This window comes from Balaenoptera physalus, assembly GCF_965194825.1.
Source record: "Balaenoptera physalus genome assembly, chromosome: X".
Classification (NCBI taxonomy): Eukaryota; Metazoa; Chordata; class Mammalia; order Artiodactyla; family Balaenopteridae; genus Balaenoptera; species Balaenoptera physalus.
This window is the reverse complement of record NC_138903.1, coordinates 97,279,662-97,299,501: the sequence shown is the minus strand read 5'-3', so window position 1 is coordinate 97,299,501 and position 19,840 is coordinate 97,279,662. Positions and strand designations below refer to the sequence as shown.

Here is a 19,840-nt window from a genome sequence, read left to right as displayed (position 1 = left end):
ATCATACATACTGTTCTGCAGTTTGTCTTTTTTTTTAAATTTTAACAATATACTGTGAATATCTTTCAAAGGGAATACAGAGATCAGCCTCCCTTTTATAAGCTGCACAATACTCCACTGGCTGGATTTACCATTCTGCCACTGGCGAGCTGTTTCCCAATCTTCTCTGATGCCATAACGTCCGTGCACACAACTCTTCACACACAAACATTTCTAAGGTAACTATTTACAAATGGGTGGACGGCTGCCCACAGGACCAGCCTGTACTCACCAATTCCAAGTGCCTTTTCTCAAGTCCTCCTTGGTCTCAACCTCTTTGCCTCACATGACAATAGAGGACCTGCTTCATGAAACTCCTTCCTCTCTTGGGTGTCTTTCCACTTTTGCTTCACTGAGTCTTTTCTTCTGCCCACAAAAGTAGGCATTTCACAGAATCCTTTTCTTCTTTCTCTCCCCTGGCTTGCATGATGTTTGCATCTTCTGCCCCTCCATCTTCTCTAAGTCACGTTGCCAGCCCAACCACATCTCAATTGCCTGCTGTTCACTCCAGCCTCGGCGTCTCAAACATCTGAGACTCAACAAATCCCCGAATGAACACCTGACCTTTTCCTCTAAGCCTCCGTTTCCTCATCCGAAAAACAAAGGGAATGGACTAGACTCGATTAAATTTTCTTTAAAAATTAGGAGTCTAGTATGTACTAGATGCTGTGCAGGATAGAAAAAAAAAAATCAATAAAACACAGATCTTGCATTCAGGGAACACACACACTAAGGAGTGGGGGAGAGACATAAACAATTATGTAATATAAGGCAGAATAAAATGCTAAAATAGACAAGAATGGCTAAATCTGGCATGAAGGCTTGAAGAAAGCTTCACAAGAGGGAATGTTTAGGCTGAGCCTTGAATGATGACTGGCATCTCAACAGGAAGAGAAAAGAAAGTATTTCTGGCTGAGGGTATAACATGAACAAAGTATAAAGTCAGAGTCAAAGAAGCATGGAAGTTCATGGTACATGTGACTGGATCAGAGCACATATGAAAGAATGTATCAATACTAGAGGACAGGGACTTCCCTGGTGGCACAGTGGTTAAGAATCCGCCTGCCAATGCAGGGGACACGGGTTCGAGCCCGAGTCCAGGAAGATCCCACATGCCGCGGAGCAACTAAGCCTGTGTGCCACAACTACTGAGCCTACTCTCTGGAGCCCGTGAGCCACAACTACTGAGCCCGTGTGCCACAACTACTGAAGCCCGCGCGCCTAGAGCCCATGCTCCGCAACAAGAGAAGCCACCTGACTGAGTAGCCCGTGCACCACAACGAAGAGTAGCCCCCGCTCGCCGCAACGAGAGAAAGCCCGCACGCAGCAATGAAGACCCAATGCAGCCAAAAATAAAATATAAATAACTAAATAAATTTATAAAAAAAACAATACTAGAGGACAAAGCTGGGAAAAAGGTTGAAACCAAGAGCACAGAAGATCCTGAATCCTATCATAAGGAGTTCGGGCTGTCCCTAAAGGGTTTATCTGCCACTCTCTGACTGAGTGATAGTTGCTGCCTAAAATACTATGCTAAAGGCAATTCTGAACTTACATGGAGACGCATGTTGCGAAAGCATGCTCATGTTTTGATTAGCACGGTTGGCCTGGGGCACCGTAAGGTGTATTTATCTAGCTATATCTGCTATCCTTGCCGAAGGCAATAGGGAGCTATTGAAGGCTTTTGAGCAAGGGAATGGCAGGACCCAACATGAATTTTCCTTGTATCATTTCTGGCAGCAGTGTAAGGGATGGAGAGAGCAGAAAGACCCCTAGAGAAGGGAAGATCAGTCAGGAAGCTGCTGTTAATAAGCCAGATGGTGGTGATGATGATGATGATGATAAACAACCGGACGAATTAGGGCAGAGAAATCAAAGAAGAAAAGGAAGAGACAGATGGGAGAAATAATGGAAGACGGAATCAAAATGACTCAGAGACTATGATGATGGAAGAGAGGAATCGAAATGTGTCAAGGTTTCAAGGGATTTAACCTGGGTCACTGATGGACTGCAGTGCCATTAACTAAGATAGGGGCCATGAGGGAAAAGTATCATAATCCTTGCTTTTCACTCCAAATCCTCCAACCACTTTACTTGGCTTTTAAGCACTCTTAAGTACACTAGGAGGGAAAAAGCAGGACATACATTGCTTGATGGCCCCAGCATTTATATAACCCTACACATTAACCTACTATTCTTCGTTTTGCCAGATCATCAAAGAAATATCCACCAATATCTGATCCTAAAAACAATGGGCTAATAATCCTTTGAATGTTCATGCCCTCAAAAGATGATTTTTCCTATTTAGATAGTGTTTTCTAGTTACAAGACACGTTCAACATATCTTATTTTACTTGACTGTGAGGTATGAAGGGCAAAGATCATCCCTATCTTACAGATACAACAGCCATAACTCTTATTTATATTTACTCTACACTTGCTATGCACCAGACACTGATCTAAATACTTCACGTGTAGCCACGTATTGAATTCTTACAAGAAAAACACAAAGTAGATACTATTATCCCCATTTTACAGAGAAGGAAAACAGGCCCAGAGATGTCAAGTAACTTACCCAAAGCGACACAGCTAGAAAGCAGCAGAGCCAAGATTTGAACCTGGCCAGTCTGACTCCAGAGGCTGAACTCTTAACTACCACACTTTGTATCATATAAGAAGATCAGGCACAGAGAGGCTACCTGACTAGCCAAAACTACTAGGTTCTGTCAAACAGAAACCTACATCCAAGGCCCAGGTCTGTCTAATACTTAATCCTGTGCTCTTCCTATTACTCTACATTGTTTACCGAGATGAACTGACCTCTCCCACGGGGTTGGCAGATTACTTTGACCTTTTTCCTCTTTGACCTTTGTCACTCACTTCTGCCAAAGTTTCTGATTTTGCTCCCCTGCCGTGGAGCCTCACACAACTGTTCACTAGGATAGGATGCAGGTCTCTATTTAGAGGAAAGAAATGATGACCTCAGTTATAGTCCCAAGTGAATGGGTCCCATTTCCAAACAACCAGTTATCTCGCAGCAGATCACACTGGCTTGACATACAGGCTCACTGAGCGTACACGACTCCCTGGACCACCTGCCCAGGACAAGCAGCAAGCAATGGTGGCACTACAGCCTGGCTCCCCTGTGGAAGAGAGGGAGCAAGGGCAGAAAAACACACTGAAAAAGCAGTTGCTATAGCAGTCAGGCAGAGACGTGGCCCGCAGCCGTGAGATCCTCGCTTTCAAGGCTGTAAGACAATCATGCTCAAAAAACACATGATTTCTGTTTCTCTACTAGTGGGCAAGAACAAAAGTCCATCTCCCTTTATGCTGGAATGGTTAGGGGTGGAAGGAGGCCATGTATGGTACTAGAGAGAGACAGTGAACCGGGAGTCAGGAGATCTACCTCTGCTTCTGTTGAGCTGTGTGACTTTGGGCAAGTCACTTCACCTCTCTGGGTCTCAGTTTGCTCATCTGGAAAAATGAGGGAGGAGATGATCTCTGAGATTTTTTTTCAGCTCTGACCTGGCATCACTCTGCCATTTCAACCCAGGAAAGTATTGCTCGAATATTTTCTCCAGTATCTATAAGTCGACCAAAGGAGGAATCAGCTAGAACCGAGAGAAAGAAGAATTAGATAAAACAAAAATGACCTTTTTGTGGAAGGCTGCAAATTAGGTAATATATAGGCAATAAACTTAACCACAGTGCCTGGAGCATATAATACATGCTCAAAATGTTACAAGTATTATTATCACTACTACTCCTAACTTTCAAAGTGTACAGAGATAACCAAAAATTATAACGAGCTCTTTCTCTTAAATTTAACTCCTTTTTGTCCATCTGACCCTATTGCAGGTTTATGGTGTTTAAAAGGTCTGGGTGAGGGAGGACCCTAAATAAGCAGCGGCACCAACTGTCCTTAATGTGGACGGACAGTTCTGACCGGAAAGTGAGAACCCAACCCCAGGGGAAACTAAAGAGAAAATGTAAGTGGGAGGAGCCAGGCTTAATCCTCAGTTTGCTGCAAACTGGCCGTGGAAAGGGGGATTAAAAAAACAACAACAGGTGCGGACCACAATGTACTTTGCAAATTGTTTTTCAGTTCAGACCCAAAGCGGGGAGTAAGAAACTTGGGAAGATGATCCCAGCCTGGTTTCCACGTGTGTCCATCTGAGCAAACACAGCCCTGACTGTGAGGTATGACCAAACACCGCTCAGCCAGGCAGGAGACCCTTGTGACCCGGCGGGCTTTGCATTCTTCCCCAGGAAGCGAAAGCAGCCTCGGCCTAAAGGTCACCCCTGACTTCCCAGGGCCAAGACGGCACCCCTCCCCGCCGACAGCCCCGCCCGGGGGAGGGGAGGACAGCCACAGGCCTGGGGGGGGGTCAATCTGTTTCTCTTTGCTCACTGGCCAGAAACCCCACCAGCAAACAGGAAAACATGACCTTGGCTTGGTGCTAGCTTGCAGGGCTATGCTGAGGACAGCTGAACTGCAAAGTCCAGTGCGGGGCCGCGAGGGGAATGGAAATCCAAAGGTAAAACCGGGCGCCCTTTCCTCAGGGGGCCCTGAGAGTCCTCCTGCGACTGGGGGCCCGGGAAATGGGGAGAAAGGCCCACGTGAAGCAGCAGCCGGCAGCAGGGGCAGCCCAAGGGGCCAAGTGTAAAAGTGCTGAAGATAATAAGGCACTTATGCACATGACCCCGAGCAACATTCCTGCAGGGCGCAGGGAATAAAGTGCGGCAACAGGCGCACACGCTCAAGTGCCTGGGACGTAAAAAAGGAAACTCTTGACAAATGCAAAGCGACAAGGAACAAGTGGTGATACGAAGGAGACCCTTTGGTACAGTCTCCCCTAATTTCTCAGGGTTGCTCTTTGTTTTAGGAAGGCCCTCCAAGCCAGCTCCAACCAGGGAACCAGGATTATTACATTATTAAAACATGACCTTAACCTAAGGAACTGCCTATTTACACACAATGCTTGGGAACATGCCTGGGGGTCTTCCAATGGCCTTGCTGGGTGGGGTAGGGCACTCCAACCCCAAGGCTGTGAAATCACATGACCCAGGCCTTGGCCCTGGAAGGCTACACTTAATTAAAGGGGGCCTCCCTTTAGTGACTCGTGGCTGAGGTCCCAGTTCTGAAAGAGTAGCTGGTCTTCAAAACTGAGACAGGTTTCCTATATCCGGGAGATACTGAATTGTCTTTTTTTTTTTTTTTTTTTGGTCCATTTGCTGACATGTCAGGCAAAGCACTGGTCTACTTTTAACCTGCCTTTCTCCTAGGAGCTCTGGGAGCAGCCCTTTGTCCTCCAATAATTTCTTAACCCTGGGAACAGGCGGCACTTGAGCAAGTTGCACTCCCCTCGGTCAAAAGAAATTAATGAAAAAGGAAAAAGTAAATCCACGCACCTGTCTCTGCCCACCCCCAAACCACTCCTTTCCTACTTCTGTCATGTACTCGTTGGTTTCCTAGGCTACCAATCTCAAGATAGCTGGCACCAGAGAGCCAGCCCATTGATGAAGAGCAGCAGTAATTAAGCCCAGAGGTCCCTGGAAAGCCAAGCTTCCTACCAATGACAGCCATCCTCCAAATGCTTCAGGAAGGGCTGGGTGATTTACAGTAACTTCCAAATGCCCCACAAAACTGTCCTTAGGCCTCCAACAGTCGAGCCACCCTGCCCTGCAGAGATTATGTGGGTGCCTACCACATGAAACAAAGATGCCAGGGAAGCTTCTCTTGGGTGAGATTTTTTTTTGGGGTGGGGGGTGAGATTCTTAAAGCTGCCTTCCTGTATCTAATCTCTATCATCTTATGCCAGCATCAGGCATCCAAGCTCACAGCAGCAGCAGCCATGATAAGGATAACGAAGCTCGTGATCATCATCACACATCACATCACAGCAAAAAATTTATTGACTGTCTACTATCTTAAGCGCTTTATTAGTATTGTCTCACTTTTTCTCATTTAATTCTTACAACAGCTCTGCAGGGTAGGTATAATTATTATTCCATTTTACAAATGTGGAAACTAGGGGTTGGAGAGGTTAAGTAACTTGCCCAGGGCTACACAGTTAGTGGTAGGATTTGAACCCAGGCCTTTACCACCCTAGAGTCGGCTTTTACCCAGTGGGCCTTGAAATATATTGTACTGCTACTACTACAATAGTCCCTTGCTATCCGCAGGGGATTGGTTCCAGGACCCACCACGGATACCAAAATCTGTGGATGCTCAAGTCCCTTGTATAAAATGGTGTAGTATTTGCATGTAACCTCGCACATGCTCCTACACACTTTAAATCATCTCTAGATGACTTATAATACCTAATACAATGTAAATGCTATGTAAATAGTTGGAAATACAATGTAAAAGAAACGTAAATAGTCGCCAGTGCACAGCAAATTCAAGTTTTGTGTTTTCAAACTTTCTGGAATTTTTTTTTCCTAAATATTTTCAATCTGTAGTTGGTTGAATCTGCAGAAGTAGAACCCATGGTTACAGATGGCCAACTGTACTATGAAAAACTGCTCACATTTATTGAGTGCTGACAATGAGCCAGAACTTCTGCTAAATGCTTGATTTAAATTATTTCATTTAATCCTTGCAACAGCCCTATTAGGTAGGTCCTATTATTACTCCCATTTTACAGATGAGTGAAACTGAAGTTGATAGCAGTTACGTAACATGCCTAAGGTCACATGATGATGGAGCTCAAATACATACCCAGGAAATATGGTCCAAAAGCTCAATCCACTGAGCTGAGTTTGCATTAGGAAAAGGAGGCATTTCTAGTGCCCTACTTAACTTAGCCAGGATCCTTGCTGTGTCCCAATCCAAACCTACTGGGTCCCAGTGGGAGCTTCACAAGTAAATGCCAATGAGGAAACCTGTCTAGCCCTTCCATGTACATGCCAGCAGCTTGGACCTGACGAGCCTAGGAAAAGAGAAGCAAGACCCTTTCTAGACCCTTTCTCTCCTAGCCAATTTCCCCTAACTTGATTTCTGAAGAAAGCACCTCATGTCCAGCAGCCTCTGCTAATACTCTGCCCAGAACATCTAATAAGTGTTTACCCAGGGGCTCCCAGAGCCGTAGTTAAGGGCCTTAATGTGCAACCTGGCTCTGTGCCTTATTTAATCAGCACCTGAATGAAATGTCTCTTTGCTAGCAACAGCCTGAGCACAGAGTCTTTCTGCAAACACAGCTGGTCGACTGGCAAAGGCGATTCTATTCACAGGCAAAATACACCCTGAGTTTACACCACCACTGATGTGCGATGGAGACAGGGAGACTGGAGGCACCCGGATGGAATTAGAATGGGCTCATGCCTCCTTTCTCCTCCAGATAATCCCGCTTCTCGCTCTTCTACCCACCTAAACACCTGCCCACAGGACACGGCTTGAACTGTTCCTGCCCAACAGGCCAGTCCTCTCTAACCTCCCGTCTATTCCCTTTCCGCAGAGCCACAGGCCCAGGACCGGACTCATCCTACCCTTCCTCCTCTGGCATTTGCTCCAACAGCTACTGTTAAGGAAGCACAGCCAACGGAGAGATCCCCCCAACCCTCCCCTTCAGGATCTCGGGCTCGCAACAGGTCTGCGTCCCTTGACACACCATACGCTGATGGACATGCAAGCCATATGCCCTATTTAGCTGGCAGCTCTTTCCCTGGGAAAGAGCTCAGTAAACAGAGAGGACCATACCCAGAAGAGGAGGAATCCGCCCCAGGCCTTCAGATTTAAATCTGCTGCATCCAAGCACCCTGGAGGGAGACTTACCCTGGGGGTCCAGCAAGTAGGGTAGCGAGACACTGACAACCCCAGTTCTCGGGGGGGGGATGGTGGGGTGTGGAGCAGGAGGGCGGCCAAAAACTGGGTAAGGAACACGGGAAAGGCCACCTGCTCAAAAACACTGGGACACACCCCTCCATTTAGAGTAAGGGTAACGAGGCCCTTTTTAAAATTCCTGCCCTCCCCCAGCCCAGTTGAGTCTATGAGCCATTCGCACTTCAGTGTGAACCTCCTAAATGGAACTGATTTCTTCCTGATTTCCTGGGCGATATGACCTCCTCTGATGAAACGGGTATTTTGAAATGTATCAATACAAGGGGTTGATTCGGAGCTTTGAGCACTCTGGAAAGAGGCAAACCTGGATGGAGTGAGTCGGGGGGGAAAGACTTGGAAACAGGGAAGAGAATAGAAAAGAGAAAGGTAGGATAGCATCACATTTCATCAGTTCTGCTGTGGAATCCGTGGGGACAGCGAGCACCCCATGAGCCGCTAAAAATCATCTTCTGGTCACAGGTGGGATGCCTGCTATCTCATTTCCTGTATTTAATGTCAGCTCACTCTCATCAGTGTTCTGTGTGTCTGTCCTTGGCCGTGTGAGCCCTCCTTGGGACAGCACAGAGAACACAATTCTCTATCTCACAAGCCCCCTATCAAGGATTCGTAGGCAACTGCAGCTGTCTTATCAACGGGCCAGAAATGACAGAGCATTCCTTGGTTTGCCAAGGGAGAAATATGAAAAAATATCTTCCCCTGATAATAACAATCGAATGACTCCAGGTAAGAGTTGAGAAGCTTTCCTGTGAAACAGGAAGCAACTCTGGGCCTTTATATGTATTGTTTCCTATGCCTGGAATCCCCTTCCTTCCTGCAACACCCCTTCCTTCCTGCAACACCCCTTCCTTCCTGCAACACCCCTTCCTTCCTACTCATTCATTCACACATGTTTACTGAGCACCTACTATGTGGCAGGCCCTGTCCGAGGCGCTAGGATAGAAAACAAGGGCCCCTGCTCTCAAGGAGCTAACATGCCTCCTTTGTGAGTCAAATGTCACCTCTTCTAGGAAGCTTTCCTTAATTGCACTAGGAAAAAAAAAAGACCCTCTGTCCTCTATGCTTTGTTCAAATCTGTTACCGTACATGTCATGTTGTAAATGAGTTGATCTTTTTTCTTGCCTGTGTCATCTCAACTGTGAGCAACATGAAGGCAAAGAATGTTTCTTATTTATCTTTGAATCTCCAGTGCCTGGCACAATGTTTGACACACAACAGGCACTGGATAAATGTTTGCTGAATGGATACATGAATGAATACATTCCCATGAGCATTTAAAACAAAAGCCCTGCACATAGAAAATGAGCATGCAATAACTCTGTGTCAGTATTTCCTCTCGTTAGTTCCCAAAAATCTCAGACACTGGAAGGATGGGAAGGGAGTGTAGAAGGGCTGGAAGGTGTCAAAGGAGGCCTGGCCGAAATCCTCCACCGACGTAACCCCTAGGGACCCAACAAGCCACTGGAACTCTAAAGCTACCTTAAAATCCACCTCACAGTAACTCGGAGCCCTCAACCTCTCATTTCAGCCACATTATTTAACACCCACACAAATACTGAGGTACTACCAGAAGACTAAACGCCCGCCCAAAGGCCACCAGATTCACAACAGTCAGGAGGAGCATTTGAACCGACATCCCACCTCATACTTTAGCCGCTAGATAATGTCTCTCCAAGTGGGGTCCAATGCTCACCAGCATCAGAATCACTCGGGAGCTTCTAATAAATGCAGATTCCCATCCTCACCCTATACGGCCTAGACCTACTCAGACTCCCTGAGTAGAGAGCCAGGCATCTGCATTAGAACAAGCTTCCAAGGGAATTTTTCACAAAGAAAGTTCGAGAAGCACTGCACTCCACACCCATAGTCTCCTCAGGTCCACTCATCCAGTGACTGGCAGAAGATGCTCTCAATTTAACAAAAGATATGAAAGACCATGGATCTCCATGGGGGGTGGGGAATCCTTTCACAGTGTATACGTACATCAAATCATCATGTTGTGCACTTGAAATACCTTACAATTTTCTTTGTCAATTATACCTCACAAAGCTGAAAAAAAAATAAAGTAAAAAAAAAAGATATGAAAGACCAGAAGTTGAGAAGCCTGGCTCTTCTTGCAGAGGGTGTTTCAGTGACGTATGATGACAGTGAGCTACCTACTGAGAAATACAAAAGGGGAGAGAAAGAGATGGAAAGTGAGTCACCAGACTAATAACGTTTTTTTTAATGTGTCTGATATTAAGGAAGGAAAAGAAGAAAGTAGACACTTCCAGATGTCGAACCAAGGGATTTCAGACCAAGATCCAACAGCGTAATTTCCTCACAGCAATGAAAGGGAGCAGATACTTGGGGCAGAGAATGGGCTGCAGTTCCTAATAACCAGCTCTTTGTGATGGAACCAAAAGATGTGTGAGCTGGAGGCAAAACCACCTCTCTCCTCTGGCTATTTCAAAAAACAGACAGGAGATTCTCTTAATGGGTACAGGAGACATAGGAACAGTGCCCAGGAGACCTCAAGGGAACACAGACAGAACCACCAGAGGGAAAATGAAAAAGGGGAAGAAAACAGTCAGTCAGTCAGCCAGCATTATCCAGGCACACATTAAAAAATTAATGTGCATGTATTGTATTAAGCTCTGCAGGGAGTTACAGAGGGAAGAAAAAAAAAAGACACTACTCCTTTCCTTAAAGAAAAGTGTTTACGCTAATGGTGGAGAATGAACAAACATGCAAAAACAAGCAACCCAGTCGAACACTCACTGAATTACCTACGTGTATGCAAAGGCATATGTTAAAGAGCCAAATAGTCTGAGGAATATTCAGAGGGTCAGGAAAGGAGGACAAAAGCTGTTACTGGAATGAGTAGAATAAGTGTGGAGTCAAGGTCAACTGGGAAGTTTCACAGAGGAGACTCTTCAGGAGGATCTGCAGAGGGGAGGAACTCACGACAGACCCCACGAAGACAGCGATGAAGGAGACCCCGAGTAGGAGCCAGCCACATACTGTAACTTAATAGCAAGCTGCACGCTGGACTGCAATAACAAGTGCATGGTGAGAAAAGGCTGAGAAGGAAAGCTTTCCTCTCTGCTGGGTGTAGGCTGGACCTCTGGTCACAGCACCCAGTTTTATAGGCTGTGCATGAGAAGGGTATGCAGGCACGGGCAAGGATCCAGAGAAAAGCAACAGAAATGATTAGAGGAATGGATTCTAATAGCTATCAAGAAAGGTGAAAAGGTGTTGAGGTTTGTCAGTTTCTGAGCCGGAGGTAAAAAATCTATTGGTCATCGTCCAGCTCTGACCAGCTGTACCTGGAATCTCTGTTTAAGTGACCACAGAGTTACTCAGAGGATTAAAATCCTTTGTTTCCATGTGGCCCATTTCACGAAGAAGATGGAGATAGGAAAAGGTTAAACAATTTGCTCAGGTTCCCTAGCAAGCCACGAGCAAAACTAGCATCGTAATTTTAAATCCCAGGGCTGTCTGTGGGTTGTTTAATCCACCAATCCACACCACTTCCCTTTATAATGGACAGCACCCCCCACCAAAGACTGTAATTATGAAAGATGGAAAAATTCTCTGCAATTTCCTTGGGGGAAAAATAAAACAAACTAAAAAGGAATGTCATGCCTCACCGCTGAGGCCCATATAAACATTATCCCCTTGTGTCCCCCTGGACTGATGACACAGGACACGGTCCATCTGATAACCCGTCAGCAGATGGCTGGATCCCTCATTGTACCCATTCCCCACCGACGTCAATTGCAAGCAGGAGCAGTTATCAGCGCTCCAGACAACAGATGGGGATGAGGAGGTGTGGTTGGTCTGAAGTCAAGGAGGCGGGGGACAAAAAGCCTAGCTCTCAAATCTATCAGGTTTTCTCTAAAACAAATCCATCACAGAGCAAATGGAATACACCCGTGTATATTCCGTGAGTTCCAAAAGGTGTCACAAAAAGCTCAGGGCCATTTTGAATATGTGCCATTCTACGCTTTCAGCAAAGAGGGAAGAAGTAGGAAAATAAACAGTGAGCCAAAAGCAGGTTAGCCATATTTGGTGGAAGTCAGCCTTCTAATATATCGTAAAGACAGAAAAATAAAATAGCAATGGCAACTCTAAAAAAAGGATGGGGCTCACTAGGTATTACAGGCTAAAAACCAGAGGCTTGGCGCTCCGGGGTCAATAGCATCAATTATTATTTGGCAAATGTCCAGCTGAGATCCAGCCTGCCTTATGCACAGAGACACGGAGGGTTAAACACCATATACTGTGCCCCACTCAGTTCAGCGCCCAATCAGGAGATATTGACACAGACACATACAGAACCAACCGGAAGTGGACAATTAGACAAGACATCCAAAATTTGATCTTTTCGTTAAGTTCCTAAGACAGAGACAATATAACTGGATGCAAAGGAGATAAAAGGCCACCAGTCTTTATGGACACAATCAGTCAAATTGTCTGGCATTTTAACCCTCCTGCTAAGAACTTATAGATTTTCAGACTTAAATAGCTATGAGAATCTCTTCCTGCTAAAGCCCCAATTCCCACTGTGGCAGCTCGGTTCTAAAGCCACCTCTGCTACTAACTTGCTGGGTGATTTTTTTGGTAAACAGCATAATCAGTCAGTAAATTCATTCCCTGTAACCCATACCTGCCAAAATAATATGCACAAGGGGACTAGCCACACTTGAAGAAATACTTACTGGTGTAATGGGTAAACACCACTGATATTCAGCAAGGGGTTTAATAACAGTGCATTAACCCTGGCGCTTGCTGATCCCGAGAACCCTCAAGCATCACCGGCTTGAGTTCAGATGTGAGAAGGTGCTGCTGTAATCATACAAACCTCCGCCAGACCCCAGTTCCAGGGCCCTTGAGATATCAGACGAGGCCAAAAAGAAACCAGACAGCAGGAATATTAATCAAGAACAGAACTCAGATACAAGAACTGCCCTTCCTTATGCTTCTCAAGCTGGCGGTCACCCAAAGGCAGCATGGCTATGATGAGGGTCTGTGTAACGAGGCCTTGGAAATAAATATTTTACAGACTGAAAAATGGGAGATAAGGAGACTAACCACTTTCCCTCCAACTCTTCCATTTCCTGGCCTAAAGCAATACTGTCCTTGTTACAAACTTACACTGGCTCTGAGGAACAAGGCCTTTCTATAAAGCCATAATTGAGTCGGCCTGTTGAGAGACACACATCAGAAATGTCTCTGCTAAGCTCCCGCTTTCATTTCAGCTAATGTCTCCCTTTCCTTATTGGGACCTCTGAACTCCACAGAATTCACTGCCATAATATGGCCTAACTCAGCTAATTCACTTGCCAAAGCATTTCTTTGTACTCAACATCTCCCCCGTGGAATACACACAGTCACAGGAAACATTTTAACAACCTCTCTCCAGGCTCAAGCTCATCTAGCGTAACCCTAAAGAAGAGAATGCATGTGAAAGTGTCTTATAAACAGTTAAGAGCTAGATAAATGTAAAGTATTACTAACCATACTTACTATCATTAGTCATTGCTGTAACCGAGTCAGAAAATTGTTTCCAACCATCTGTTGTTAAATTTCTTTTAAGGACTCACATCAACTTTTAAAAATCCATACGTCCCTGCTTCCCAGGAAGCAGGTAAGGTATGGAATGTTGGATTCATCACAGGCTAAGTCCCCCACTAGGCCGGAAGTTACTATTTAAATGACACAAAGCAGTGACTTAGGAGTAAAGGACAAAGCAGGACAATCCTGCTCTGGCTCAAGAATTCCTTAGTCTGACTCTGTTCTTTGTCCCCACCCTCTGGCTTCGGAGTTTAAGCTAATCACAGGACAACAGCAAAAGCACAAGTAACAGGAATCAGTCCATAGTTCCCCAAACATCTATCTCTCTGCAGCTGTCAGCCCCGAGAGCCAACATCATCTACGTGTGTCCCTAAGGGTGGCCTGGTCAGGTGTACTTTACTGGGAAGACACAGGGAGCAAAAGATGAACGAAGATGAGAAGATGAACAAGGCCACCTGAAATCGGAAAGGAGGCCAAAAGCATTTCTAGAATAGCTCTCTGTGGCGTCCCCGGCCTCTGCTTATGGAGAAAAGAATCACAGAACATAGGCTGTCAAGAGCTAGGAATGCAACTCTGCCTCGTTTTGCAGCTGGGAGAACTGAGACCCAGGAAAAGTACTTTCCCCAAAGTCACACAACTAATTAATGCCAGAACGAAGTCTCCAGCGCCTTCTAAAAGCCTCTAAAACCCTCTGCACTAAAAACCATGGTGCTGGACTTCCCTGGTGGCACAGTGATTAAGAATTCGCCTGCCAATGCAGGGGACACAGGTTCGAGACCTGGTCCGGGAAGATCCCACATGCCGTGGAGCAACTAAGCCCGTGCACCACAACTACTGAGCCTGCACTCTAGAGACCACGAGCCACAACTACTGAGCCCGCGTGCCACAACTACTGAAGCCCGTGCACCTAGAGCCCGTGCTCCACAACAAGAGAAGCCACTGCAGTGAGAAGCCCGTGCACCACAACGAAGAGTAGCCCCCGCTCGCCACAACTAGAGGAAAGCCCATGCGCAGCAACGAAGACCCAACACCGCCCTAAATAAATAAATAAATAAATAAATAAATAAATAAATAAATTTATTTTAAAAAAACATGGTGCTGCCAGGTTTGATGTAATCACACCAGCAGCAGCCCCAGTCAGGCTGAATTTAGTTCTTTGTTGACCTTCTGCGTATGTGGTTGTCAGAGGCCTAAAGACCCCTTTGTAGAAAAGGCACCCTCTGACCCTCACCACCTGCCATCCAAAAAAAAGCTCTCCTGTCCCAAGAGCCTCACATAGCAGCGGCTGAGATGCGTTGTTTCCTTTCATTAACAAAAAGCCCATTCATCAAAAAAAAGAAAGAAAGCGGACAGGCTCAAATTTACACAGAAGGTCTAGCTGGGAGAGCCCTGGGTTTCCTGTGAATGGCATCACTTCCCAAGAAGCCCTCTTTGGAAAATGCTACCCACTCCAACCCTGCTGGACGCTTATAGCCATCCCATCAATAAGAGCTGCTTTATTCCAAAGCTGTCTACACCTCCTTGCCACATCTGCAAGACTGGAAGGGGTTTGTGGCCATTCACATTTTACAGGCTGGGAAACTGAGGCCAGGAACCTGCCATCAAAGGAGTACCTAGAACACAGAGCTAGCAAGCATGCCAGCCACAAGGAGGCGGCGCCATGCCGATCAGCATCGGCCTCTCCCCAGAGACTGCCCTGCCATTCCTCAACCCCAAAGAGGGTGGATTACCTTTCCAACCCGGAAAGCTAATTCATCTTTTGGCTGCAGGCGAGTGACCTCCCATCCCTGGGCTCCACCGGGCCTTTAAAATGGAGATAAGCATCTCGACCTCCTGCCCCACACAGGGTTATCACAAGGCTCCTGAGAATAACCTTCTACAAATATAAAAGCAATAAAGATGCTAATGACAGGTTTCAAAACTGTCCCTGGATAAAACACACCAGGTTTTCCACAGCCTGAAATCTAAAAAGGATTTTTTTTTCCCTTTCTCCTCTTCCTCCTCCTCCATGATTTTATAGTTTTAGAACATCTCTCTACACAGGCTGAGCACAGAAAGACAGTCTCGCTCTTGGTCCTCACCCAGATTATTTTTATGTATCTGGCAACTTTCCTTTTCAATCTCATTTGTTTTTCTTAGCGCCACTAATGGGAGGTAAAGAAATCAGCTGTCTGGGCACCCCTGGACCGTGACCTCAGGAGAGAGAATAAGAGCGGTAAGATGGAGAGGTTTGCAGGAAATAAATACCCTCTCACCATGGACAGAGGAAAGTTCATGAGTCTGCCTGGGGTCGGCTTCAGAGTGCAGTTAGTAGGAGCTTGGTGTTGCTCCAACAAACACCTCAGAACTCAAAGGCAGACCTCACCCTAAGAGCGTAAACTCCCAAATGAAAGAGTCATTAAGAGAAACCCGTAAAAGGATTGCCCCAAAGTACGACAGTGGAGACCAGTAACCTTATGTGACCACCTCCAGGAAAGAAGGTCACCAGGCCTCTGGGAAATTAACTGTGGCAGAAGTAATGGGGGGACTGGGCCATGGTCCCCCGCTGGTGATTCAGAAAGGGCACCTGGCTGGGGCTGGACTTCCTGCTTGTGAAAGACCAGGGCAGGCCTGGGAGGGGAGGGGCCGCGGCCTGAGTGCTCGTCTTTCCTAGTGCCCGTCACGCATTGTGCAGAGGTAGAAGAGAGCCAAATCTGAAATCCGCACACAAAGCGCCTCGTTGGAAAATCAGTTGTGAGGGTCCCACTTCCCGCAGGGATGAGGTGGTGCTCTACCCTGCCAAGTGTCCTGAGCACACAAATGACTCTGATGGCTGAGGCTGCCCGGGGTGGGGTGGGGGGAAGTCAACAGACTCACATGCATCATGGTGACCAGGTGACAGGGGTTGAGCAGGTAGATGACGGTCTTGGTGGCGAACTTAAAGCCCACCTCCACCCCGAAGGTCAGGCACAGGGCTACTAAGAGCAGATTCTTGCTCAGGCTCTCTTTGCCTTCCTCTGGCCGCTGGGTCACCTGCTCTGGCTGGCAGCCACGGCCACCCCTACCGTCCTCCTTCGTCTGCCTCAGGATGTACCGCAGGGCCACCAGGATCTCCAACAGGGCCAGGGTCAGGACCACCACACTTTCCAGCAGCCGCTGCTGCCAAGAGAGGAAGGCAGCACAGTCGGGGCCCCCATTGCCTGCAAAGCTGGGGTCCACGCCCCCATAGAGCCAGTCCAGGAGACTTTGGTAGCTATACCGGGACATGATGCAAAGTGGTTCCCCTCGACCACCGTGCAGGAAGCAAGAGCGAGATGGAACACAAGCCCAGAGGGTGGCCCGGGTGGTGGGACATGTACGGAGGGCACACCCCTGCACCCGCACCCCCCTCCGGACACCAGGGCACCTAGAGCAGGGGACGGGAAGCTACACGCGAGGCCCGGGGCAAAGTGCTGGCTCTAACTTGTCCCCACGGCTGTCTGGGGAGCCCCCCGCGCTTCTCCAGTGGCCACCAACGAGGCAGGGTGGAAACGAGCCGTTGGCCAATCTAAAAGGAAGGAGAGGAAAAAAAAAAAAGGTCTCAAAGAGGCAATTGCATCGGGAATTTACGAGGCGGGGAGGGGTAACTAGCGAGGGAAGAAAAGGAGAACAGGGGCAGTGGCGAAGCAAGCAGGGGTCAGGGGAAGTCGGAGGCCGGGAGGGTCAGGGAGAGGGCCGAGGGGACCCGGCAGCGCGGCGGGAGCGAACCGGGGGCGACGGCGAGGGGACACGCGGAGGCCAGGAGGGGAGCTGGCGGGGCCGGGCAGGCGGGGAGGGCGACGGGGCTGGCGGGGACGCCGGACTCCTCGTCTCACGCACTCGCCACAGGGGGATCGCTTACTCCTGCAACCGCGTGGCCGTCTCTGCCCCCAGCGAGCAACTTCGCCGCCGACTGGCCCCTCCGAGCCAATTTAGAGCCGTCCCTGTCCAGCCTCCCGCCCCCGGGTACACCCCCGAGCCCCCAGCTCCACCCCCCGGCTCAGACGCCCGCCCTCCGGGCAGCACCTCCCCCAGCCCGCGGCCCGCCCGGGACCTGCCCCCCTCGCGCGGGCAGCGGCGGGAGGAAGCCGGGAGGGAGGGAGGGAGAGAGGGAGGGAAGGCGGGCGGGAGGCCGGGCCAGCCGGGGGCTGGGCTCCGGCCGGCCCCCTCCCTCCATCCCGGCGCCGCATCTTCCCGCGCCTCCCTCCCGGCCCCAGGAACTGATAGCCGCGCCCTTCGGGGCTCCACTCACCGGCAGTCGGCCTGCGGCCCCGGCTGGGCGCCCGCTTGGATCCCCGCGCTCCCCGCGCCCCGGCACTCGGCTCCCCCGGCGGCTGCCGCGGCCGCCGCGCACGGCTCCTCCTCCCCGTCTTCCTCCCCCTGCAGCCGCCGCGCTTGCTTCCTCCTTCTTCCCCTCCCTCTCTCCTCCCCCTCCCGTCCGGCTCGGCCCCTCGGCCCCCCCACCACCCTCGGGCTGCGGCCACCCCGCCTCGCCTCCTCCCCTCTCCGGCCTCCCTCGTTCCCCCTGCCGCTCCCACCCTTCACACCTCCCACCCTCCCTCTTTGCGCCTCTCCCTCCCCCTCCCTCCCCCGGGCTCAATCCCCGCCTCCTTCCTCTCCTCCCCGGCCTGCCTCGCGTTCGGCACTCGCCGAGCCTGCACGCGTGCACGGCCACCTTCTTGCACCACCGTCTACGGAATTCGCCTCCTTCGCGAAGCCGTTTGGACCCACTCCACCTCCTGCGACCCGGTTCTCCAGGGCATTTCTTTGTACACCGGGCACCTAGTAGGCGCTTAGCCGGCCCTCGCTAAGTTCTTGGGGGAATGGACTAGCCTGTCTAGTGATGAGCAGCTGGTCAAGCTTGGTTTTGGGGGGGTCTGCTGGGTGTGACCTTCTACTGTTCGCCTCTCCTCCAGTCCGCCCTGAAATAGCAGACTCGGGCGGGGCCAGGAAGGCGTCTTCTCCCACCTTTCTAGCCACAGCCCTACTCTCCAATACTAGGATGAGGCTTCCTTTCCTACTTTGTCCGGCCCTTCCCCCTCCTGCTCCGCTCCAGCGTTTCTCCTTCTAACCTCCGGCCACACAGCCCACCGCTGTCACTCCCTCTCCAGGCCCTGTGTCTCCCCTTTCTCCTGCCAGGCCTTCGAGCTCAATCGTACTCTAGCTGGAGGAGAAGAAGCTTCCCCTGACCTCTTTCCCTCCTCCCTCTCTGTGAGGGAGCAGCTGTTTCCCAACCTGCGCTTGGCCGAGAGTCCTGCCACTGAAAGGCCTGCCAGGACAGTGTGGGTGTGCAGGGGCCCCAGAACTGGATAAGGGCTGCTGATTGAAACAGGACCCCCTCTTCCCTGCTGCTTCCTACCCATAGACTGTGGTTTGCTTTCCTCTGGGCAAGGAAACGGGAAAAAGACCTTTTAAGAATCTACCTCGTGTTGGTTTAATATTTATTGAAAACTCAAAAAGAGAATATCCAGAAAAACACAGTTAGGCACCTCGCCTGGGAAACACTTTCTGGTGTTGGCTGCAAGCCAGACTCAAAACATAAAATACAGTCTACTGTATCATCAGGCCATTGTCCTCCCATCCTTTCCAAGTCTGGTTTTCCCCACGTAACCTCAGAGCCAGGTAACCTTGTCTAATTCCAAGCTTTGTACAGCATCAACCATAGGCCTGATGCTCTTCAAGTGCTAATTAATAAAGAACAACAAACAAGGATTGATTCAGCGGCTCACTCATTCACTCTCCGTAGGTGTTTTGTTAAATCCTCTGCACCATAACATTAAGGATAAAGCTGTGGAGCTCCTGGCAATGACTGCAGCCTGAGACCTCAAGTTCCTATCTTCAAGGAAGTAAGAATGAGGTTATAGCACTCAGCAAAAGGCTTCATTAATCCATGCAGAACTTCCTTGGGAATTTGGCCTAGAGGGTCCTGTGTTTGCAAGATGACTGTCTTTAGTGACTGTAGCCAGGCCAGCTTCCTCACCTGAGGCACAAATTCCTCTCTTGCCAAGTGTAGAATAGCCAAGTGTTTTGACAACCAGGATTCTAATTCTAATTATACCATTTACTTGCTATGTCACCTTGGGCAATTTACCTCTCTGTGCCTCAGTTTCCATCTCTCAACCGAAGGGTTATCAGTGATCTATTATCTAATTCCTAGGATTATGCACATTTCAAATGAGTTGAATTATGCAGCACATTATGTAGTATCTGGTGCATAAAATGTGCTCGATAAATGCTATCCGTTAGTTATCCTCATCCAGTTCTGCATCTGCGCTGGCAGGCCTGCATGGGTGCAGACACACTCACATTCAGTGCCCTCCCCTACATCTGCATAAACAATCCTACCCAGCCTTCAAAGCCCACGTGAAACTGCACTCTCCTTACCCCCCACCTCCAGCTCCCAGA

The 19,840-nt window shown here is 48.9% G+C and overlaps 1 protein-coding gene across 14 annotated transcripts in view; it reads right to left on the bottom strand.

Moving 5' to 3' along the window:
* Positions 1-17,838, bottom strand: part of TMEM164 (transmembrane protein 164) — a 159,915-nt gene extending 142,077 nt beyond the window's left edge. For 6 of the 14 annotated variants that reach the window (XM_082447719.1, XM_082447729.1, XM_082447733.1 and 3 more), the window contains exons 1-2: positions 17,298-17,395; positions 16,295-16,964 (exon numbers count right to left, since the gene is read on the bottom strand). In XM_082447719.1, the coding sequence (XP_082303845.1) occupies positions 16,295-16,684 (390 nt within the window). In that variant the 5' untranslated portion in view covers positions 16,685-16,964; positions 17,298-17,395. Of the gene's footprint in view, positions 1-16,294; positions 16,965-17,275; positions 17,396-17,687 lie in introns of those variants that run through there. The other 8 variants (XM_082447722.1, XM_082447723.1, XM_082447724.1 and 5 more) reach the window with 8 other exon arrangements.
* Between the last annotated feature and the right edge of the window lie 2,002 nt (positions 17,839-19,840).